The sequence below is a fragment of the Archocentrus centrarchus genome, chromosome 20, assembly GCF_007364275.1.
Source record: "Archocentrus centrarchus isolate MPI-CPG fArcCen1 chromosome 20, fArcCen1, whole genome shotgun sequence".
Classification (NCBI taxonomy): domain Eukaryota; kingdom Metazoa; phylum Chordata; class Actinopteri; order Cichliformes; family Cichlidae; genus Archocentrus; species Archocentrus centrarchus.
In genome coordinates this window covers 4,683,843-4,709,696 of record NC_044365.1, presented here as the reverse complement: position 1 = coordinate 4,709,696, position 25,854 = coordinate 4,683,843, and the positions used below count along the sequence as shown (strand labels likewise).

Below are 25,854 nucleotides of genomic sequence, written 5' to 3'. Positions count from 1 at the left end.
ATTATATTGATTAGTGCAGCTTGGCTGTTTTCTGGTCTTTCCACTTGTATGTGTGTGTGTGTGTGTGTGTGTGTGTGTGTGTGTGTGTGTGTGTGTGTGTGTGTGTGTGTGTGTGTGTGTGAGTGTGTGTGTGTGTAGCAGCCTGTGATTGTGTAGGAGTTTCTGTGGAGCAGACAGCGTAAACGCGCTCGGGCCCTAAATGCTGTGGTGGGTGGCACCGGGCCCACACACACATGAAATATTCAGCCTCAGCTCTCACCCCACTGTCTGGCTGCATTTGTCAGATTTAGCAGCGCTGTCTGAGCACAGGGCCAATTCAGCAGCATTCTTTAAAGGCTGATGTGGAGTCAGCTTTGCAATGCAAATAAATACATGGATTCATATTTTAACCAGAATATGTCAATAAGCATAATGTGTGTTTGGATGGCAGCTTCAAGAGGAGGTGGATGGCCTGGCAGATCGGATGGAGCAGGCCAACAACACCTTGAAGGGAGACTGGTCCCGCTGGCAGCACAGCATGAGAACTGACCTCAGATCTGTCTTTATTTCCACCGCAGAGAAGAATGTGGAGTACTACGAGAAGGTGAGACAGAGAGAGATCAGTGCTTCAGACAATCAGTGTGATTAGAGTTTTAATATTAATAAAGAAACCTGTTTCATTTCACTGGATTCACTTTAGTGTTTATTGCTGACAAACGTTTGTCTTTAGTTTCTTCATCACACTCAGTTTTTCTTCATCATCACAGGTGATCTCAATAATAATAATAATAATAATAATAATAATATCACTGAGCTCACAGACACGAACTGCAGCTGCTGCAGAAACTTTACCCACACTGAAAAAACTCAAACTGAACTTCTGTTCCTGTTTTTTTTCTACAGTCTGCTTTTTATTTTTCAGTGAACTGAAACGTTCTTTCACTCCTGCTCTTGGTTTGTAGTTGAAAACCTGCAACTGTGCATCACTTTGCCTCTGTGCATAGTTTTTATAACCGCACTCCTCAGTGTGTGACTGGAAGCTGTAAGGTCGTAATGAGCCTGTGTCAGAGTAAACTACCACATATCCACTCACGCATTTCTTTGTGTGTGCGCGTGCACGCACATCTCAGCCTTTTCTCTCCGTTTGCCTTCTTGAAGAGTGGCTTCATGGCAGCCACCCTTCCACTGACACCACCTCTGCTGAGGCTTCAGCAAACAGCCTGTGATCAGCTGAAGGCCCGGTGCTCCTGTGTCAGACCTTTAGGTCTTTCTGGCTCTTTGGAAGCAAAATATGAAGAAATGAGGGGTCGTTCAAGAGTTTGAAATGGTTCTGCATCAGCAGATCAGCGTGTGTGAGTGTGTGTGTGTGTGTGTGTGTGTGTGTGTGTGTGTGTGTGTGTGTGTGTGTGTGTGTGTGTGTGTGTGTGTGTGTGTGAGAGAGTGTGAGTGTGTGTGTGTGTGTGTGTGTGAGTGACAGTAGGAGCACCGTGAGCCGTCTGCAGCAGAGCTCCACTCTCTGCCTTCTTATTGATTTTTGAAGTGAGCTGAAGTAGCGCAGCTCTGCAGACAGTTTGTTAAAGTGTGTATGTGTGTGCAGAGGTTTGGCTTTCCCACAGAGGCTGTTCTTACTGAGCCCCTTTGGCAGATATCACCTGAGGTGGCTCAGTGGGACAGTTGATCATCAGCCCTGTGCTGGATGACGCTCCCAGCAGATCCTCTGCAGCTCCCTGCACCATGAATCTGAAAGCTTTCGCTCTCTTTCAGATCCCAGCTCAGCTGCCACAGGTCTCCTTAAACATCATGCCATCATTTCAGGCAGGAAAAAATAGAAGAATTGACATTATTTTGCAGCCTTCCATTCCTTCATAGACATCCATCTAGAGTCATTTAAATTGGTCATTAAAAAAATGTATTTCTCTTAAAAGGCCTGCCAGATTTCTTTGAGCACTGTTCCTACTAATGCTGGAAACTTTGTTCAAAGTCTGCCTCACTCTTTTGGTGTCTGTGAAAGCAAGAGGATGTCACCTGGGTGAGGAAGATTGAGGTATCAGCAGAGAAGAGAATGAACCAGAGAAGTGCCACGTCACAACGTAGACGAGACAATCCTACATGAGCTGAATGAGCATGCAGCAGAACTGGATGCTGAGAGAGGAACAATGGAGCCAGCTGGATGGAGAGCATGTTAGAGCAGAAGAACAATGAAGCCATAAAGCTGTTACAGCAGCAATCATGTGCTGGCTTCCATGCTTCCATCTCCTCTGGCTCTGCTCCTAGAGGCTGGAGTGCTGCCAGCAGAGGGCAGCAGCACTTCAGCTTTAGTTCCTGGAACCGTCACTTCTTATGTTTCAGTTAGCAGCCTGCTGATAGTAACACTAATTAGACGTGTGCCCCATTTAATCACCGACTGCTACAAAGATGTTCTGATATGTTGGCAGGAATCAGAAAGAGAGACCCTACATTTGAAAGTTGATCACTGCAGGATCCTCTCTTTGTTTGGACTCCAGTAGCCGGCAGCAGGCTGCTCACCAGCAGTTACCAGCCTGCAAAAATACTGCTTGGAGAGGATATCAGCTGCAGCTAATCCATGGTAATTATGTAACATGTCCACTGAAGCCTTAGTCTGGTGGTTATTGAGCTACCCACTAAATCTATTAGAGGTTTTCACATAAAAATGCAGTGTGAGAAATACAAACATAAGAGGCTTCCTGTGACCAGGATCTTCCTGCACCTGCAGTTAGGATGGAGTCCTGTGTCTTTAAAAATAGGAGTTGGAATTACGTAGCTTAGCCTACCTGTTATTTTTAATAAAATGTTTAATCCTTTTCAGTTTGAAAGTGCTGCAGGTTTTTATCTCCTCCATAGTTTTATGTTTATTTGTGAAAAACCAAATGCAGAATCGAGATGTTCCAGATGTTCTTTCAGTGGTTTTTATAGAATCAGTCATCAGTGTTTCCCAAAGACTGCAGAGGATCTGACTTCTTACAAACTGCAGTCGGCTTCCAGGCTGATGATGATCAAACATTTCTTTCTAAGAGATGAAGCCAAGTAAGAGGAAACAACTATTACTCAGCCTAGACTTTGGATACAGTTAACCACTACAGTGCAGTTAATGATACATTAGTTTATGTGTAAAAGAAATCTAAAAATAGTGAAATATTTCCATTAAATGCTTCCAGCAAAGAATATGCACCTCCCTGGCATAAATGACCAAGAAATGTTGGGAATTTGACATTTCTCTTCTTAAAAAATACTTCATTTTAATCAAGACAACTTCAGACACCCGGCCATAAACACCGAGGCCATAAACACCGAGGCCTAAACACCGAGGCCTAAACACCGAGGCCTAAACACCGAGGCCTAAACACCGAGGCCTAAACACCGAGGCCTAAACACCGAGGCCTAAACACCGAGGCCTAAACACCGAGGCCTAAACACAGCACAGAGGCCATAAACACCGAGGCCTAAACACCGAGGCCTAAACACCGAGGCCTAAACACCGAGGCCTAAACACAGAGGCCTAAACACCGAGGCATAAAGGAGTCATTGGAATCGCATCCTAAAAAAGATGAGCTGGAAAAATGTTCAGACAAGCATGTGGAAATGCAGCTTTCTAAACCGAAGGACTTGACACAGTGATACTGTCCCTTCATGACACTGTCCCTTACAGGTACACTCCGTTGTTTTTGAGTTTATTTTCTAGGGCTGCCATCACTTTCATTAGTTAGTTGTTTGCTTTTGATAATTTTGTTGAACCACAATTCAAAAACAATGTCTGATTTTCATTAGTTAATTTTCAGTAAATTTATTTATGACTTTTGTCAGTTTGAAGTTATTTCAGGGACCCCTGTGGGTTTCTCTTTAGCAGAAAGGTACCAACAGTTTTGTGTCTGTATAGACACTCAGCAGCCTTACTTTTTTTTTTTTAATAGGAAAATAACCAAAATACAAGCAGTTGGTAACCAGTTGAGTCGAATGTCCATTTGCAAAAAGACACATTGCAGCCAATTTGATTGATTGATTGCAACATGTTGGCAGACTGTGCTTATAAATTAGACAACAGTTCTTTACAGACGTCACCGGTCTGTCTGAAGCCTCATTTATGGCCATGCAAATGTGTTCAGATTTCCATTTGGACAGTGAACAGAGAGGAGGCGACAGCGGCATTTAGCAGGAACTGGAGAAGCTCGAAAAAATCATCAGTGTGGAACTGATGGTGGAGGGAGGGGCACACAGGTGGACTAAAGCTTGTAGTCTGCAATAGGAGAGACAGAATGCTGCAAGGTGGTGGCAGGGGAGATTGTAACATGGCAGCATCGGGTGTTTGATACCTTTGGAAATCAAGAAGAGGAAGCGAGTGGAGGCAGAGCCAAGGATTGAATGGTGTAAGCTGAAGGATGTCACAAAGATCAGGGAGGAGTTGGAGCAGGTTCTGGGTGGTAGGGAGTAGGGCTGCACGATATATCGAAAAAATATCGTCATCGCGATATTGGCACGTGCGATAGGCATATCTAAAAAATGCGCGATAATTTCTAATTATTTAATGTATAAATCACGTCTTTCTTTATGTCCGCACTTTGACCAATCCCGCGCGACCTTAAATGTGAAGGTGCCGCGTCGCTATTGGCCAGAGCGAGCACATGCTCTCAGCGGCGCAGGGAGCACGTACACACACAGAAGGAAAACAAGCATGGCTAGTTAGTTATTTAGTTATTTCTTTATTTGTTTAAGAAGGACAACACATATTGACAAACATCTGTAACAATGTAAAATATGCCAGATCATAGCCTTAAGGCTAATTTCCATCCGTAGTCCTCCTAACAAACTAATATCACCTCATTTAAAAAATTACATCACTACATCATCATCATTAAAAAGGACATATTTTAACATCATTACATACCAAAAAACAAAGCAAACAAAATTTCATCCACATTTCATCATAGGTAAATAAATAAATATAAATATTTCATTTCCCTAATTTCAATCAATAAAATGATTTAAAAAAAAAAAAATCATCATCATTACATCATCATCATTAAAAAGGACATATTTCAACATCATTACATACCAAAAACAGAACAAAACAAAATTTCATCCACATTTCATCATAGATGAATAAATATTTCATTGCCCAAATTTTAGTCAATAAAATGCTTACAGATTTGATTTTCAAACAACCAATTCCGCAGACTTTTTTTAAATGAAGGAAATTTGACCATATTACGTATATTGACTGGTATTACATTCCACGTTTTGGTTGCTCGATACGAGAAAGATAATTGCCCAAACACCGTTTTCCTAAAAGGAACCACACAATCACCTCTAGATCCTGCTCTTGTATTCCTTATGTTCTTCTTTATATAATCATTTAAGGGAGGTGGTGCCATACCATTTAAAATTTTATAAACCAGGATAACATCTACATATTTAACTTGATTTTTCTTGGCGGGAATTGAAGAGACGAGTCGAGACGAAAACAGAGAGCATTTGGGACGACTACGGTTTTTCCACACAGGACGAGTCACAGACACAAGTTCTTTGCAAGTCATGCCGAAAAATCGTGGCTATGTCAAGAGGAAACACGACAAACCTCCTTCAATACAACCACAAGGAACTTTACAACGTATATTTAACATCTAAAAACCCACAGCCTACTCCGGTAAAGTCAAGCAAACGAAAGGCAAGTTCACAAACTAACATAAATGATAGTTTCGCTTCTGCCGCTCCTTATGAGAAGGCAGAGCTCAGTGAAGTGGATTTTTATGCTAGCACTACTGACTTGTGGTCCAGTCGAACCACTGAGCCATACATGAGTTTTACCGTGCACTTTTTGACATGCAAATTTGAGCTCATTACACGCTGCCTATAAGTAGCATACTTCCCCGAGACACACACTGGTGAAAACATTGCTGCTGCCCTGCGGGATGTTTTGAACAACTGGAACTTGCCCAAACACAAACAAGTGGCCATCACAACAGATAACGGAGTGAACGTGGTGAAGGCTGCTGAGGTCAACAACTGGTTCAGAGTGCAGTGCTTTGGCCATCGCCTGCATCTGGCAATTGGTAAGTGTTAAAGATAAAAAATTACTCTCAAGACATATAGCCCTAATGTACTATAACATTTAAATGAAAAACAAACAAACATGTGAACATGTTTGTTTATATGTTAAATAAATGCAACATTTGAAATGCATATTTGTTGTTGGTATACATTTTATAGATTTTTTTTTTCTTATTGGTCATGTATATTGCATTTTTAGGTAAAAAGAAAAAATATTGCGACAATATCGTTATCGCAATACTAGACCTCCATATCGCATATCGCACTAATTTCCAATATCGTGCAGCCCTAGTAGGGAGGACTTACCAGATGATGGGAAAGTATCGTTCAGCTGAACTGGTGAAGAAAACTTCCAAGAAGGTATTTGGTGTATCCTCTGGAAAGAGGAATATGCACACTTGGTAGTGAAATGAGGAAGTGCAGGAAAGTATTCAAAGGTAGAAGTTGGCTAAGAAATAAGTGGGATAGTCAGGGAGACGAAGAAAATGAGAGAGGGAGGAGGATGGATGGAGGAAAGTTGGTGACTCAGGAAGAGCAGAGGACTAGCAAGGAGGAAGTGAAGGCGGCTATGAAGAGGATGAAGAGCAGAAAGGTGGTTGGTCCAGAAGACATACCTGTGGAGGATGGAGATGTGTAGGAGAGAGAGCAGTGGACTTTCTAATGAGTTTAACGGAGGCCTGAAGAGTGAGAGGATCCTGAGGAATAGAGAGGAAGTGTACACTTCAAGACCGAGGGCGATGTGCAGAGCTGTAGTAACTACAGAGAAATAAAGCTGATGAGCCGTGAAGATGTGGGAAAGAGTTGTTGAAGCTCTGTTAAGGAGAGAGGTGATGATCAGTGAGCAGCAGCGTGGCTTCATGTTGAGAAACCGCATTACAGGTGTGATGTTTGCTTTGAGAGCCGATTGAGAAGTTAGAGAAGGTCTGAACCAGCTTCACTGTTTTTGTGGATCTAGAGAAAGCAGATGATGGTGGCAGAGAAGTATGTGAAGGAGGTGCAGGACACGTGAGGACAGTGAGTGTGGAGATGAGTGTCGGGGTAATTTGTGACAGAAGGAGCGCAGCAAGGGTGAAAGAGACCTGCTGGCTCTGACAAAGAGAGGGGAGGCCGAGCTGAAGATGCTCAGAGTTTCATTTGGAGTGACCATCATGGGCTGGATCAGAAATGAGTCCATCACTGAGCTGAGCTGTTTGGAGACAAAGTTAGAGAGAAAAGACTGAGATGGTTTGGACATGTGCTGAGGAGGGAGAGTGGACAAATGATGTTGAAGATGGAGCCGCCAGGCAGGAGGAAAAGGTCAAACCCTCAGAAGATTCATGGATGTAACGAAGGACGTGCAGAGGGTTGGTGTGACAGAGGATGCTGGGATAGGGTGAGATGAAGGCAGATGATCTGCTGTGGTGACCCCTAAAGAGAGCAGCTGAAAGAAGTGTGGCTGTTTGTTTCTTCTCTGCTGTCTGCAGCTCCGTGTGTAAGAGTAGTACATCTGTACTCATTGATTCGAACCTGAAAGCGTCTCAGAAAACAGGTGTTCTAATTCTGTTTCTACCAGCACAGACCTCTAATCAATGCTGCCTTTAAAAACAGAGTCTGCATTGATAGCACATAAAACACACGAACCTTTTGTTTTGGCACCGGCTCTGAAAGACAGAAACACACAAACCCGTCTGGTCTGAAGGCTAGGTGGAGGTAAAACAGCTTTGCTGTGAATGCAGTGAATGTTCCATGAGTTGCATTATTAGATATGTGTAGTGCCAAGAGCAGTACATCCACTTAAAGCAGGCTTGTCTTGTCAGCCTTGTGGCAGTGGAGCTGGAGAACACAAACTCCATTATGTAAATCAGGTGGTAAAGAAGTTAACAGGAGCAGGCAAGTTACATATGTCGGGTCCAAACAGCTGACCCACAGTCCTGTGGGGGGGGGGGGGGGGGGGGGGCAGTTTGCAACTTTGTGAATGTGATAACTCAAGAATGATGTCACATAGGATGTTCAAATCAATATCATATATATGCATCTAGTTAGTTCTTACCATAATAAAGCCAATCACAGAAAGTGACAATATTCTCAGTGGTTTAGATTTGATTTTAGCATTTCTGATTCCAGGTTCTCACTTAGCCATTTCTAAGTCACTGGAGCTCATGTGTACCCCATTAAGATCCACTGAAGCCTGTAATTATGTGTTGTAGAGCTTGTACTTCCAGAGGATTGGTGCCACCCAAAGCTTCTGCTGGAGGAGGCTGAGGGAGCCAAGAGTATTTTTAGCTTGACTGTTGACAGCAGGCAGCAGTCAGCGGTGTTTATCCGACACTGAGCCGTCCATTATCCATCAGCTTTTTGCTAAATTTGCCCCTCGGTCCTTTATATTTTACATCTTCTGAAACTTGGCACAAATACTCTTCAGGTAAGACTACAAAATAGCGGAGATTGATTTTTTTTTTTTAATGAATTTTCAATATTTTCCAGAAATACTGTACATTGATGTTTACCTTTAATCCCGACTCCTCCCTTACTTTGTTCAACTCTTCTGGAACTGGAGTTTAACTTCAGTGACTGCTTATCTTACTGAATCTTTTTCAGCAGGGATTCCAGGCTGCTAATGCTATGATCATACATGCTAATGATGTGCAGCCTCTTTCTCATACACGATTGGCTCAGCCTAATCATGTGATCATATTGTGATTATACCTACTTGACCATTATTGACTGAAATGGAGAAAGTGGGGATTCCCCATATTTAGCAGCTGATTGTGGTCAGTGAACAGCTGGCAGCAGGTGAGAAACTGGAGAATCCCACATTTGTAGCAGGTCTGTTTAGAACTGCAGCCTTATTGATTATCCTGTGATGCCAGCTTCTGATTGGCTGAGCATTGTCTAACATGTTGGTCAGGGATGACTCGTGGCCATAAATAGTACAGACTATGACATCAGCCGATTATGTAATATGGGTTCATTATGTAGTCCTGGATGGATGTTATGGTAGGTTATCTAAATAGAAAGACATTATGTAGTATACATCTTAGTACAAGAGTGCAGTACTTTCTCTCATTTGTTTACCATTGAAACTTGTTGTATCTGTGCTAGGATATGATTTCCTAAAGGTATGAATCACTTACAGCATGCTTAAAGTGTTTAGAATTAAGGAGTATTTTTAATATTGAAAACCTAATTTTGCTGTAATGTGTATTATATCTTTACTAACCCACTAATACTAAAAGTGTTTGGATAAAAGTTTGGTTCAAGGCCTCCAAATGAGGACAGAACAGATAATCAGACGTCTGTTATGAGACGAGGCTGTAATGTTATCCTGACTGCTGCATTTATTTAATATTCTCATTAATGGCAGGATGATATCCCCATCGATGATGGGTCCTGCTTAGAAAATGCTTTTAGGGCACATAAACCGAATAAAATATATCCAGGTTATATTATTAACTAAAAATATAAAATCATATTTTAGTTTTTAAAAGACAATAAAATAAATTTCTACAAATTTGTGATCTAGTAATTTCTGATGTAATATGACAGCATTGGGTGGTATCTACTGCAGTGTAGTATCAGCACTTAGGAACTCTAGTTGAGATTTAATCCACTGGCTGAACCCACAGAAATGTGCTTCCTGACCACTTACGGCTCATTTGCCTCTTTAGTGAAACCGTACAGCAAATAATTTCCAATACATTCCAGCTGCATTTAACACACTGCTCTCTGTCCTCCCAAAGCTCACAGTGTGCAAACAATAACAGTTCCTTTTCTTCTGAGAGTCATCCCAAAGGCTGAGATCACGCTCAGCTACAGTATGTGCTCATATTGTTATTCAGGTGCAGATGCAGGCTAGTGCAGCCATGGGGGCTGTGAATGATTTATTAGTCTGGAGCCCAGAGAGACTATAAGAATCTAATAAGACACCTGCACCTGGGAGGACTTTATACCACCTAGGAGTGATGCAGGGGAAGACTCAGAAATAGGTGGAAATAAATGAGTGAGGTGGTCGAGATCAAGGAAAAGGGCAATGAAAGGAAAGGAGGAGGCACATAGAGCATAACAAAGGAAGAGCTACGAGGAGGGCGGGGCGCGCTTAGATACAGACGATGAAGAGCTGAAAATTAAGGGACCAACGGGAAGAGTAAATTCAGCTGGGAAGCAGGAGGCTTGGAATATGAACATGAGGGCTCTAAATCTGAGCTCAGTGGATCAGAATGGATGAACGTGCTGTAAATGAAGTGATTCATGAACGCTGTCATCTACACTGGGCAAAGGATGGTTTCACACAGGCCACAAAGTTCAGCTGGAATCAGCTGATGTCAGCACAGCACTCTGCTCTTAGTGTGCCCACAGTTATGCCTTTGCAAGCTGCTTTGCAACCCACCTCCACCCCGACCCTCCTCAACTGCTCTGCTCTGGCTTCTCTTTGGAGATCTTCTGACCAGCTTTGTTCAGGGAGCTCTCAGAGCAAACTGGCCTCCAGGTTACTGTAAATAATCTGACTATAGCGGTGAAGACTGTATTGCTGATGCATTAGATGCTTGCTTGCTGTAGTTTGTCAGCAGTAGAGATTTGGGACATTCTTCTCCTTGTTCCCCCTCTTCCATGTTATAGCCTGATTTGGTTTTATGAGCTGGAGAAACAAAGTGGTTTTCAGTAGTAGTTCAGCAAACAACTTAATGATGACATCCTGAAGAGTTAAAATGTTTTTCAGTCTTCAAATAGCAGCAAGACAACTTTAGCTGTCGAGTCCTGACAGTTCTTCCTGTATGACGTGCATTAGGCATTAATGCAGGGTGACAGAGGTGCAGCAGGGGAGCACGCTGGGATAAATTTACCCACCCCGCCATGTTTCTTTGTTGCTTTGGACCTCACATAGATCATATATGGATCTCCTTTGTGGCGCACATGGAACATTTTGATCAGATCACGTTAATAGTTTCTGGTTATTTGTATATTCTCCAAATATTACAGATTACCGTTCACTGCTTACACGACTCCTGAACAAGCCTGAACACCACAGCAAACCCCACTCTAATATTTTGGAGGTGACTCGAACATCTTTTTACACCAGTAGCCTGGGGGAGCGGGGGAGCAGCAGCAGGTCCTGGGGGTGTTTAGAGCCGACAGGTACAAGGAGTGAGTGATGGGTCATAGCACGCAGGGACACTACTGAGTCGACAGGGACTCCTTTATGGGCTTGGACTGCAGTTATATTTGGCTCCAGTCTTTAAGGCACGAGGAGTCAGCACTTCATCACAGACTTCATCGCCTAAAATTGCTCATATTTAACTTATTTAAAGGTTTCTAGTTCATTTTGGTTGAAGACAGCCAGGCTGGCTGATCACTGTGGGTGCTTTGGTAAAACTCGACTCTCAGTTAGAGCAAACACAGCAGTGTTGTTGGCCACACAGCGCTCTGACACTGAGGACGTTTCTGCCAGTAAGGTTGAAGTAAAAACTAAAAGTAGTTCAGATGTTGGCTGTGCATAAGCACTCCCGCATGTATCCAACAACCGAATGCTGTGTTTGCTCTGCCTGTGGCTGACACACATGAAGTTGGAGTGCATAATAGCACACTAAGAGGCAGCTGCTCATCCTCTGTGGGTGCAGCTGAGTATCACAGGGTGACAGGAGCGGTGCTCTCTGCTGGAAATCAGAACTTCTTTGTTTTGTAGCTTTCAAACTTTTACATGCACAAACATGTATTTATAACCCGCTAAAGAAAAGGGAGGAGCTGAAAGGAAGCTCCTAATAGACTAATATTGGTGTGTTCTGGGGATGGCAAAAGTACACACATTTATCAGTTAAGCTGATGTGTTGGTGTGTGATAGTGCAACACTATGTTTGTTCAGTCCACTGAATGAAAGCTGCACTCTGAAGGTCAGCACTTTAGTTGTATCTTCAGATTTGATTAAAAAAAGCTGGTTGGGTATTGAGGTGAAATTATATAATTATTCAAATATGCATCATTTACCTTCCGCCTATCCTGTTCAGGGTCCCGGGGTGGGGGGGGTGAGATCCCAGCTGTCACAGGGTACACCTGTACAGGTCGCCAGACAAGCATTCACACTCACACCTGTGGGCAATTTAGAACCATCAGTTAACCTAACCCCACTAACTGCATGTCTGCGGACTGTGGGAGCAGACCTGGGGCGAACGTGCAAACACAGAGAGGCCCGGGCCGTGGGGGATTTGAACCCAGACCTTCTAGCTGTGAGGCAGCAGTGCTAACCACTGTGCTGTCTACCTGTTGATCTGCTGGAAAAGATGTCTTAGAGCATTTATCACAAAGTATGCAGGTCACATTTAATGCTGACCATGATGACTGTACTCCTGCGCTTTTACTGCCAAATGTAGTGATAACACCTGAGTGCCTTTCCTCGTCTCTTTAGCTGCATGCATTTATGCCCCAGTACTGAAAACCAGCTGGGATTTGTTGGAGTTAGGACTGAGCTTTGGGGTCACAGATGAGTGCGTGAAGTTCTGTGAACGGGATTGTCCTTCAGGGTAATGTTGCAGATCTGTGAGCATGGCCTGCAGTGCTGGAGTCAGAAACAGATCCACATCAGTGAAAATGATGATGTAACTCTTTATTTTAAGCATCAGCTCCACTGAATCAGATCTGAAGCAGCAGGAGAAGAGTGAAAACTGAGGAGTTTATTAATGATGTATCCATTTATGAGATTAAATCGGTCCCAGCGCCTCTGCAAACCTTCATACATGTCACATGTGAGTGATGGTGCAGGCAGCCAGACACGGGGAAGTTTGTGTTGCCAGTTCCAGCTGTTATTGATGATGCAGTGATTATCACTGAGATGCAGGGTTATGAGGAGCTCCGTGCTCTGCTCTGCCTTCATTATGATGGCAGAGCCTTGTCAGCATTTCCATGGTTACCTCATAGCAACAGAGAGTGTGCTGGAGAGTTGCACTGCTGCAAATATGTTGGATATGTTTCAGGGTTATTCATACAGCCCTCATAGAATCAGACAGGTCGTTGTTAAAGCGGCATGCAGCTTGACCCAGAGCAGGAAGTCAGCTATGTTAGTTGGGGCAAACAGGTCATATTTGTTGAAGGGTTCCTGTAACTGTCTGCTGTGACCCTCTTTCTGTCTGTAAGTGTTTGTTAACCACAGACTACAGAGAAACATTTCACTGACATTTTGATAAGTGGGTGTGTGTTAGTATTATTGCATGACATGTACACATAGGATGACCAATGTCTTTATCCTTTATTGCTCCTCTTGGCTTGAATTTAAAGAAGCTTGGATATTGTTGTTATGTATTATACTGTGTTACTCAGCTTAAAGTAAAACACCTGAGCATGAACGCTACATCCTGACTCCTGTTCTTTTGAATGGAGTTTGGCTTCCTGCAGAATTGTGAAGCTTTGCACACACACAAAGGCAGCAGAATAGGCCAGAAGATGTAAGCTTCAAAACTTTCTAAATACTCAAACCCTGTCCAAACAGTTGGCAGCGATGGGCTCATCTAAGCAGCTGCTAGTACTCAGAAAATTAGCAGGAAGCTGAAAAGAAGGGACTGACTAGAACCAAGCTGAGAACCAGGTTACAGTGAGTACACCCCGCACATGTCTGCAGATATTTAAGTAGATCTTTTCATGGGACAACACTGACAAAATGACACAATGAAAGTAGTCTGTGTGCAGCTTATATAACAGTCTTCATGTAGAGCAACAATTCATCTTTAAGATCCTCACAGAGTTCTTTGCCATGTTGGAACTTTCAGTGACCAGTGTGAGAGAGTGTGAGAGCTGTACTACAAAACTGAACACACCTGCTCCCTGTGCACACCTGAGACATAGTAACACTAACGAGTCACATGACATTTTGGAGGGAAAATGACAAGCAGTGCTCAATTTGGGCATTTACGGGTGTAGTCTCTCAGGGGTGTACTCACTTTTGTGTTACACTGTAAGTGCTCAGCATGGTGTGCTTTAGTAGCCCATAGATGCTACAGAGCTTTCAAACTCATGTTGTCACCTCCTTAAAATAATGGCCCAAGTCATTTTTTTCAGGTTTTCAGAAAAGGCAAAATAAAAAAACACTGGAAATGATTTAAGGCGTAGCCACAAAGAAGACCGAACTGCAGCCGAGCTTTTCTGTGTGTGTTTTTGATTTTGAATGATTTTTTCTTTCTTTCATTTCCTGCCCTCCGTCTGTTGAACTCTTTCCTTTCTTGTTTTGGTCAACTTTTGGACCAGTCAGCACTCCACCTACACATAATGTAATCACTGCTTGGCTCATCTGCTGGTTTTTGAAGGACTGCACTCAAGTGTGTCTCTGTAACCTCAGCGCTGGTTAAATTCCCTGTTTCTGCAGAGATAAAAACGGTGATGAAGCAAACACACTGGCAAATCAGGAGAGTGCTGAGAAGAAGTGCTTAAATAGCCTGAATAAATGGATTATGTATGAGGCAGACGACATCTGAAAGACCACTGACCCAGATTAAGTACCCACAGATGCGTTGGGGGGGGGGCTGTGGACAGAGTGTATGTATGCGTTTATGAGGACAGTAAGACATCTGTGACAGATGGGTTTGTGGTGGAGGTGGGTTTACACCAATGGTTGTACGTGGTTATTTCCTGCTTACAGTGGTGATGGGTGATCTGAGAGTCTCTGTGATGTTTGCAGATGACACTGTGATCTGTAGTGCGAGCAGGGTGGAAGAGACTCTGGAGAGGTGGAGCTGGAAGATGTGTGTGAATGAGAAGGGTGGCAGCAGGGTGGAGAGGATGTGAGGAGTGACATGCAGGCTGGAATTACCCCAAAGCTGTGGTACTCAGCAGTAGCCTGTGGTACTCAGCAGTAGCCTGTTACTGCTGATGATGCCCGACCCCGGGGCCTCTGCTGCTGTTTGGGTGCTTTTTAAAATTATTTTGACAATAAAAAAAATGCAAAATAAATAATCTTGCTTGAGAAATCATCATAATTAGTAAAACTATATATACTTACAGTCACACTCATAAGAATTTGAATAGTGTCATTTTCTTGTGTGTGCAGCCTCATTTTTACAGTGTAATACCTGCTGTAACTGGACTGGTGCTTTTCTACCTGAGCACTCGGTGCTTTATGCACGTCTCATTCACACAGCCATTGGTATGAGCACCGTGTCATTGATGTGTGTGTGTCCTGATTCTCTGTGTTTACCTGTTCAGCACCAGTGGAGCCTGCAGCATCGCTGTCAGCTGAGCAGGCTTCTGCCGTCCTAATGAACCCTGTAATTAGAGTTTTATCCCCAGGCTCATCTGCTTGATCCTGTGTGTGTGTGTGTGTGTGTGTGTGTGTGTGTGTGTGTGTGTGTGTGTGTGTGTGTGTGTGTGTGTGTGTGTGTGTGTGTGTGTGTGTGTGTGTGTTTCATTAATTAGCACATGCATCTTGTTTTAATGGGTTGGTTCCTGTCATGCACTAAATACATGTGGTCATTTGGACTTCAAAGCTTCAATCTGCCCAGGTGTGAAAATGTTGACATTATTTGTCTTTGCTTGTATTTAATTCTCTTCCATAAGGCGTGAACGTCAGTTAATACAGAATCTGAGGAGCTATCTGAGCTGTGCTGATTGGAGAAATGCTCTGAGCAGGTCATAATGATTTTATATCTGTGCTTTTCTCCATCCATCACAGCGACTATGTGAACTGATCGTTCACTTATCATTGATTTTATCTATCACTGACCCCTGATATTGATCGTATTCTGCTGCTGTCTGAGTGATCAGGATGTTTTGGCTCAAAATTGTATCGTCAGAATATAATTCAGTCAGCAGTTCAGTTCATCCAGTTATTAAAGCGTCTGCCTCAGGGAGATGATATACTCTTCACAGTCCATCAAGGTTTGCTCACTTACTAGCTTTTAGTTTGAAGAATGAATCTTTCTGTGATGTGCAGCATGGTGAGCGTGGACTCACTGAGGAGTTTTGGACCCCAGTATGGCACCAATGAATCACAAAGGTGTTTTTTTGTGTGAAGGTGATGGGAAATTTCACTAAATGATATGAATCAGACTCGATGAGCGATCCTGCTTCTTACTGAAACCAAAATGTGAGGTATTACTTTGTTTAATCAGCCCGCACACAATAAAGCAGGATTATATTATCATTATCATATCATCATCTGCCTGTGAGGTTTTAGCCCTTCCATTCTTTAGACTCCAAAACCATGAAATTTGGCTCATGTTTTTACTCTTCAAAGACCTGCAACACAATATTCATATCCCTGCATGTTTTGTACTTTTGTACACTTTGACTGTTTTTATCTGAAGAGCAGAGTAATCAACATGGAGGACTTCAGGCTGCTAATGCTATGATAATATATGCTAATGATATGCAGACTCTTTCTCATGCCTGATTGGCTTAGCCTAATCATATGATCATATTGTGCTGTGTTATTGGCTATACCTACTTGACCATTATTGACTGTAATGGAGATGGTGAGGACTCCCCATATCTAGCAGCTGATCGAGGTCAGTGAACAGCTGGCAGCAGCGGATGGTGAGAAGCATCAGTTCTAGGCTGCAGCCTTATTGATTAGCCTGTCATACCAACTTCACTGATTGGCTGAGCATTGTCTATTATGTTGGTGTGGGATGACTCATGGCCATAAATAGTACAGACTATGACTTATAATGTGACACAATGAAAATGCTGCAGAAACTCGTGACTAACCTGAGAGTCTTTGTCACAGTACTGTCACCGGTGTTTGCTGCTCTGTGATCAGATCACATGGAGTGGCTGTAGCTCAGGAGGTAGAGCAGGTCACCTACTGATCGAAAGGTCGGCGGTTCAATTCCTGGCTACTTCCGGCTGCATGTCAATGTATCCTTGGACAAGATACTGAACCCCAAGTTGCTCTCTGATGCAAGCATTGGAGTGTGAATGTGTGTGAATGCTAGCTAAAAGCACTGAGCTTAGTTAATCCTGGATGTTGTATAAGTGCTTTGAGTGCTCAGAGTAGAAAAGCACTATGTAAGAACTGGTCCATTTACTATTTAAAATTCTGAATGGCTTGAAAAGATTTAAACTGTATCAAAAATGTGTCCCAATGGGTGAGACAAAGGATGCAGTAACAAACAGTACCAAAGGTTTGTACTGTTACATTGTTACACTAATACTGAACTATGAAGGAACACATAAGGAATCATGTAGCAAACTTCAAAGTGTGTTTCAGATTTTTGATTCTTCAAAGTCGGCTCCTCCTGCTTTGATCTCAGCTTTACGCTCTTAACATCAGCTTCATGAAGTCATCACCTGAAATGGTTTTCCAACAGTCTTGAAGGAGTTCCCAGAGGTGCTGAGCACCTGTTGGCTGCTTGTCCTTCACTCTGCGGTCCAACTCATCCCAAACCATCTCAGTTGGTTTAGATCAGGTAATTGTGGAGGACAGGTCACCTGACCCAACACTCCATCAGCCTCTTTCTTGGTCAAACAGCCCTTCATAGCCTTGAGGTGTGTTTGGGGTCATTGTCCTGTTGAGGAACAAATGTTGGTCCCACTAAGCACAAACAGATGTGATGTCACTGCAGAATGCTGTGGTAGTCATGCTGGTTAAGTGTGCCTGGGATTTTGAATAAATTGCCAACAGTGTCATCAATGAAGCACCCCCATACATCACACCTCCATACTTCAGGGTGGGAACTACACATGTAGGAACCATCCACTCAGCTTTACTACATCTTACAAAGACATGATGGTGTTTGGAACCACAAATCTCAAATTTGGACTCATCAGACCAAAGGACAGATTACCTTGTGCTCCTTGGCCAGAGCCATTCTCTTCCTCTTGTTCTTCTTCATTAGAAGTGGCTTCTTTGCAGCAATTCAACCATAAAGTCCAGATTTATGCAGTGTTCTCTGAACAGTTGATGTTCAGATGTGTGTGCTACGTGAACTCTTATCTGCGGTGCGTTTACTTGCAGTTTTTAAGGCTGGTAACGCTGATGAGCTTACCCTCTGCAGCAGAGGGAACTCGTGGGCTTCCTTTCCTGATGAGAGCCAGTTCCATCATAACGTTTGATGGACTTGAAATTTTTTGGATTGCCTGACCTTAATGATGGACTGTCATTTTTCTTTCCTTAGTTGAGTCGTTCTTGCCATAATACAGACTAGAACTTTACTCAAATAGGACTGCTCGCTGTGTACCAACTCTACCTCTTCACAGCACAACTGATGCCCTCTTAATGTGTATGAGACCAGCTGTTCCAGGTGACTGCCTCATAAAGCTGATTGAGAAAATGCCAAGATGTGCAAAGCTGTTGGCTAAGCAAGAGGCGCCTACTTATATAAAACATCTAAAATATAAAACATATTGTAGTTTAACACTTTATTGTTTACTAAATAATTCCATATGTATTTCTTCATAGTTTAGATGACTTTAGTATTAAAATGCAGACCATTTTTAAATAATGAAAAACCTCTGAATGAGAAGACGTGTCTAGACGTGTCTAGAATGAGAAGACGTTGGACCCACTGCAGTTCGCCTACCGGCCTGGCATCGGGGTGGATGACGCCATCATCTACCTCCTGCACCGAGCTCTGACCCACCTGGAGAAGCCTGGAAGCACTGTGATCATGTTCTTTGATTTCTCCAGTGCTTTTAACACCATCCAGCCAGGACTTCTGAGAGACAAGCTGGAACTGTCAGGAGTGGACCACCACATCTCCGAGTGGATACTGGACTACCTCACTGACCGCCCACAGTACGTGAGGACACAGGGCTGTGTCTCTGACAGGCTGGTCTGCAGTACGGGGGCCCCACAGGGAACTGTGCTGGCACCGTTCCTCTTCACCCTCTACACTGCAGACTTCTCCATCAACTCCCCACGCTGCCATCTGCAGAAGTTCTCTGACGACTCTGCCATAGTTGGCCTCATCACAGGTGAGGATGACTCAGAGTACAGACAGTGGACTCAGGACTTTGTGGACTGGTGCCAGCGGAACCACCTCCTGATCAACGCCGCTAAAACCAAGGAGCTGGTGGTGGATTTCCGCAGGCACAGACCCACCACACGGACACCGGTGAACATCCAGGGAGTGGACATTGAGATAGTGGACTCTTATAAGTACCTGGGTGTTCACCTAAACAATAAACTGGACTGGACTCATAACACTGATGCGCTCTACAGGAAGGGTCAGAGCAGACTCTACCTGCTGAGAAGGCTGAGGTCTTTTGGAGTGCAGGGGACACTCCTGAAGACCTTCTATGACTCTGTGGTGGCATCAGCCATCTTCTATGCAGCAGTATGTTGGAGCAGCAGCTTGTCTACAGCTGAGAGGAAGAGGATAGACAAGCTCATCAGGAAAGCCAGCTCTGTCCTAGGATGTCCTCTCGACTCAGTGCAGGTGGTGGGAGACAGAAGGACTCTGACCAAAATAACATCACTGATGGACAAGGTCTCCCATCCCATACATGAAACTGTTGCTGAGCTGGAGAGCTCCTTCAGTGACAGACTGCTGCATCCTAAATGCACAAAGGAGCGTTACCGCAGATCCTTCCTCCCAGCAGCTGTAAGACTTTATAATCCATCACTGCTCCCAACAAAAACCACAATAGCCTACACAATGTAGGATAATATATAATATACTGTAAATAGTCCGGCCTGTTAAGGTTCAACACACAGGCACATCATGTACATTGTATATAGTGTTATTATTAGTAGTATTAAGGTTAATCTTGTTTGTTGATTTTATATATATTCTTTTCTTAATAGTGTAAATTATTATATCTTTATTTATATTTATAATAACTGCGGCTGCTGTTACACCCAAATTTCCCCTCTGTGGGACAATAAAGGCTGTTTCTTCTTCTTCTTCTTCTTCTTAAACTTTTGACTGGTATAAACTGAAAGAGGGAAAACAGATTTGCAGGCCCTGAAAATTAAACTTGCTGGACTTTTGGGAATGTTCCCATTCCTCAGTCCTGGGTCGTCTTTGCCGTATGCTTCGTTTTATGCTGCAGCTGGTGAAGGGTCTGGACTGCAGGCGGGCCGGCTCAGCACCAGGACTCTCCTGCTGCAAAGCCATGCTGTTGGAGTAGATGCAGGATGAGGTTTAGTGTTTGTATCTCTGAAAGGACGTCATCTCAGGATGGGAGCACATGCTGCTCTGAAACCTTTAAGCACTTTTCAGCACTGATGGGGCTTTTCTAGCTGCTAACAGGCTGGATGGTCCCTCTCCTCTTCAGTCTGGAGGAAGCAGTGGTTGTGTTTTCCAGGAAGAATTTCAAATTCCGATTCATAGGACCACAGAACAGTTTTCCACTTGGTCCAGAGAAAACGGTGGTGTTTCTGGATCATGTTCACATATGGCTTCTTTGCATGATTTCTGGAAGTGTAGTTTTTACTGATCTGTGGTAAAAAATGAGCCCGTGTTTTTTAAAATGGTACATTTTCTCTGTTTAAGCAGTTGATATGTTTTCTGTGTTCTACTGTGAATGAAATCTAGGTTTATGAGACCAATCAGTGCACTCTGGTTTTATTTAGCTTGGAAACAGCACTGCAGCATTTTCAGAATGGAGTTTGTATTAATATGTGAAGTCTTGTTTAAAGAAGGATGTGCTGAGTCGACAGCCTGTGAAATCCTGGACAGATTTAGTGCTCTTCTGGAACATCTGAGTCAGCTTTGTGAGAAGTGTCGTGTCTCCATCAACAAATCCGTTTCCGAGGATTGGAAGAGATGCTGCAGAGAAAACAAGTGTAATCACATGCTGCACTTAAATAGCTTCAAACATTAGGAGCATAAACGGGTTAGTGAAGTGAATAAATGAGGTCTGAGTGGAAGGATAATGCTCCTCAGCTCTCTATCACAGACAGATGTTTGTCACAGAGCCAGAGCTGGTTACACTGATCAGTTGGAGTACTCATGCTGCACGTTCTGTACTGTTGGAAGTCTGTTATGTTAACTTCACTGCACTTGATGACAAAGATAATTTTGTATTTTTGAGGTTTTTGTTGTGCGTCAAAATCAAGCTAAAGTGTAAAGTTACGTTTATTAAGAGCTTGAGATCAACTGATGATTTAATTTCTGCTTCTTCCCATTGTGATTTTTTTTGTATACTGACTTGTGGCCGTACCACCCTGAGCAAACCAGACCTCACAAGCTGAGCAGGGTCGAGCCTGGTGAGGACTTGGATGGGATTCCTTGGAATACCAGGTGCTGCAAGCGGCCGAGGCTCAGGAGGTGGAGCGGATCTTCTACCAATCGAAAGATTGGTGACTCAGTCCCTGACTCCTCCAGTTCGTGTGTGTCCTGGGATACTGGACTGTGTGTGTGTGTGTGTGTGTGTGAGACATTAAAAAGTGCTCAGTCACTGTCTGTGACTGGGTGACTGAGAGCTGTAGCAGAAAGTGTTCAGACTGAGTAGAAAGGTGCTGTATCGGTATTAATCCATTTGCTATTTATTGATCAATGACATCATTGAGTTTCTATGACCAGGCTGCATGCTGCACTGCCTGGTGCTACCAGGACAGATCGCCTCTTGATTGGAGCGTTGACAGGCCGAGGCTCTGACTTATTGCCGCCTCTAAACAAACTGCTGCTACCTTGGAAAAACTGACTTCAGTTTATTGATGTGCGCTGACAGAGTGGAGCCCAGGTTTTCAGAGGGGCCTTGAATGTGTCTGTCCTTGGTGGTGTGCGCTTGTCATTTTCACTTTGTGGTTGCGTGGCTTCCTGCCTCTCCTGCTATCAGGATAACTGCTTTCTGAAGCCATAAAGGCTGATTCGCTTTGTCGAGTCCTCCGCAACCCGTACACACACACTCACACACACACACACACACACACAATGGGACTCTCTGTGCCTCTGTCTGTGTAATAATGTCCCGGTGAGAGAGTTGAGGGAAGAAGAGGCAGATCAAAGGAGGAAGTGTTGGAATAGAGATTCGGGGAAGCTCCTCAGACACTTGGAGAGCACGTTTTTAGATCTGATGGGACCGATAAGAACCCTGCTGATGAAACCTCCTGCCGCCAGGCAAGTGTTGATGCTTTAACTCATCTATGAGGTCAGTGTTTATGCCACTGCTTCACTTTCACTGTGATTGGATCTGTTGGAAGGTGGAGGTGCAACAGCTCAGCCAGACCTTTTGTTGAGAGCTAAAGAATAAAAATAATAAGCTTTTAGTTTTTAACTGTGGAATATTAAATGTATTCAAAGAGTAAGAGCGGGATGTTGGTGTTCCATGTTTCAACACAAATGGTAAAAAGAATGATGTCGTGCAGGTATGTGTGATGTCACCTGTTTGTTTGCATGAGGCTCTGATTGAAGCGTCAGTGCTGAGCGGCACGGCTTTGGGAGCAGGAAGTTTCCCCTCCATGTTCACTGTTTTCAGACTGTTGGAAAACTGCACTCCTGGCTAACGCTGCCCTGCTGTGCTGCACATTCTCGCTGCTTCGTGTTTTACATGCAGCAGTCACACGTGTTCGTGCTGGTTTAACCAACTTTTTTTTCCCCCCAGTTTACCTCACAAAGGGCAGTAATTAATATTTATTAATAATTCATAAAGGCAAAGTTTGATGACCTTGGCCTTCTTTCTTTCAGCGTCTGGCAGTGTGGGAATCCTTCCTCCTGTCTCAGAGAGCAGAGTCCGGAGAGCAGAGAGACCAGGAAGATGCTGCTTAAAACATGATGACCCCCCCCCCCCCCCCAAAACCACAGGAACCACGCTGTGGTCAGTCCACCAAAACCTTCAAATACACAAAGACCTGAACCACTGACACACAAGTGCTTCAAGTTCCAAACAAGCCAAATGTCTGTCTGCTTTCTGTCTCCGTGTGTGTGGCCAAAGATTCCAGTCTCACCATTCCAGCGATGATCGCTCATCCCTAAAACCAACACTATGATCCACCCGCGCACTGCGGTGGCCAAGGTTAAAATCCTTCTCTTCCTAGTTTATTTTTGTGCTGCGTTATTCCTTTTTCTACATTTGTACGTGTGCTCTGTGTCGATGGCAGTGACACTATAAAAGCTTTGATAGGCGGGCAGCAGCTGTTTCAGGGAGTCCTCCTCAGTACGAAGCATCAGCGCGAGTTCTCATTTTACAGGAGCGAATGAAGCCTTCAGGTGGATAAAGGTAAACTTTACTAACAGGAGGAATTTTAAGTGATGCTTCAAGTTCTTCTGTTACAGAAGACGCGTCAGAGCAGAGCGTCTGTCTCTGCATCCACAGCTTAGAGAGGTGGACAGAGGTGAGGCCGCTTCATGAAATCCTGCTCACTCGCAGCAGTGTTTCTATGACAACCAAGCTGAAGTAGCTTAGCCCCCGAGGTAACACTTTCTAATAGCTGCTGTAATAAATGGTACACAGATATTTAGTATTTCAGGGTTTCAGTCGTTAGTTCAACAATAACAGTAATTATGACTGATTTGTATTACAGCTGATAACAGACAATAATACACATGTTATGTATTTGGTGCTGGTGATGCCCGTCTTCCTCTCCATCCAACGAGGCATCAAACTGACCGGAGATCAGTGGAGTGGGAGCTGCAGGTGTTTCTGAACCTAACAAAGGGGTTTGTGTGAACGTATTCAGCAGACGCTGAAGCAGCACCCACAGCCTCATAACAGCCCTCAGATGAAGACGACCTGCTAACTATTATGTTTCCATCACTCACAATCCAGAAAAGTGTCACAGCTGTGTTACAAACTCTGAAGCATTTCTGAACCTCATTAATTATCATGTAATTACCAGTAAAAACAAAACAAAAGTAGCTAAAGTTTGTTGAACTAATTGACCCCCCCCCCCCCCCCCCCCCCGGGCTCTAACGTATGTGTGACAGCAGCCGCCTGCACACAGCTGCTGTCAGTCAGTCACGTTGTGAGTGCACTTTTGTTGAACCTGCAGATGAAAACATTGAAGTCTGATCAGGTACAGTGGCTGTCTGAGTTTTTATAAAAAGGAATGATTGAAACTGTAATTCATACAACTCTGACTGCGAGTGGGTGTGGAGGAGAGATTTCTGCCAAAGGTGCACACCAAAAAAAAAGAATCCCATCTCATTAAAGCTCACGTGATGAATCAGCTTCATGTGATGACTCTGCTGACCTGCCGTTAAATATCTCCCACAGAGGCCTTAAAGCTTTATCTGCTGCTCTGAGATCAGTCCTTTAGAGTTTACACGTCTGCACGAGCTGCAGTGCTGTTCCTGCTGTGGGACTAACTGCTTTACACTGAGGCTCTGCTGTCATTGTGGTTATTAATATGTAATAAAAATGATTTGACCTGGTAATAAAGACTGATCTGTGCATTTGTGGTTCTTTTTAGACTAAACCAAGAACAGGCAACACGTTTTCTCAGGTTTAAAATGACTCACAAACATCAGTGTGACACACACACACACACACACACACACAACCTCAACTGCTTATTCACCGCAAGCATATTTTGTCTTTCCTGGTGTCGGTGTGTTACAGAGCTGCTATGGTCAGTGCTTTAGCAGCTGTTGACAGCGTTATCGATTGAAACGTCCTTAAAGTGAAAAAGCTGCACGTGTCTTTAAGAAGAAAAACGTGGAGCTGCTCTAACTGCGCTCCACACATGAAGGGCCTGTCAGATGGGCGTTATCGTCACCCCGCAGCCAGCTTTAAACTTTGTGAACATGATGACTCGAGAACGCTGTGGGTGAGGATCCTAGCATCCTTCCAGGATCCACCCAGGGACAAGAAGCCCAGGTGCTCTGAACTGCCACTCAGCAGTCGAGGCCTTTAAATTCATCTTAGTTTGGGTGCTTGTTTCGTCATACATAAGGTCATGACCCCATTATCATTGTATCCTCATAAATGTCACATAGAGTAGTGTTAATATGAAACACTAGTTGTCTGGCAGTCATACATACCCATGACACAATATCTCCATTTGACTGACAGGGCAGAACGCCTCGGATCATCAGTCAGTCCTTCTCCGTACTCATGTTTTTCTCACCTATAAGATTTCATCTTGGGTTCATCTGTACTGTCAACTCTTTACAATATAAAGAGCATTGAGACTGTTGTGAATTGGTGCTATACAAATCAAATTGAATGTTTTTCTTAATCTCCCTCTTTAGTTGGTTTCTGTGGTCCGTACGTTCCTCCTTTTAAAGAATTTAGAGTTTATTGATCTGGCTCTAAAGGTTTGCTGGTCTCGCAGGTTTTTCTGCATAATGATCTGAAAATCGTGAATATTCTCTCCCAGGAGCTGTACATGGTACCACTGAGTAGATTATCACTGCACACTTAATCATATTAACAAGGGTTCTTTAAATAAACTGTTAATAAGTGATTTAGATGAAGTAAATGGAGCGCACACACAGGCCAACTCTACATTTGTGTTTGCTGTGCAGATGGCTGCAGGCTGCTCTGTCCGCTGTGCCCTGCACTTAAGGGAGGAACTATTTTCACCTCCATGTCCTCATGTGTATATGATATTAGCAAAGCATGCAAAAAGCCTTAGGGTGTTCTATATTTGTCATAATGTAGACCAACCTCATGAAAAGACTTAAGTACTGTGTGTGTGTGTGTGTGTAGGGGGGGGGGGGCACAGCTGAAAATAGTTCCTGTCAAATCCACTGTTTCCTCCTCTGTGATTAACACTTGTTAACAGCTACAGTGACTGTTGTGCTTTGTTTTTGTACATAAGAAGTTTCCCTCATCTGTCTCCAGCAAACAGGAACCATTTACAGCTCCTAGATATCTGGTTTGTACTCGATGTGATCATTTATGTAGAAATCATTTAAAAGTTTGGTGTCCTGTCCCCCCACAACCCACCCCACCCCCAGCCCGTCTCAGCAGATGACCCCCCCCTCCCTGACCTGCTCCTGCTGGAGGGTTCTTCCTGTTTAAAGG

General features: G+C 43.6%; 1 protein-coding gene across 1 annotated transcript in view; it reads left to right on the top strand.

Annotated features, from left to right (window-relative positions):
- Positions 1–24,400, top strand: part of LOC115799989 (sorting nexin-7-like) — a 52,430-nt gene extending 28,030 nt beyond the window's left edge. The window contains exons 8-9 of the mRNA XM_030757301.1: positions 431–583; positions 22,572–24,400. Coding sequence (XP_030613161.1) covers positions 431–583; positions 22,572–22,652 — 234 coding nt within the window. The 3' untranslated portion in view covers positions 22,653–24,400. The remainder of the gene's footprint in view (positions 1–430; positions 584–22,571) is intronic.
- Positions 24,401–25,854: the final 1,454 nt, after the last annotated feature.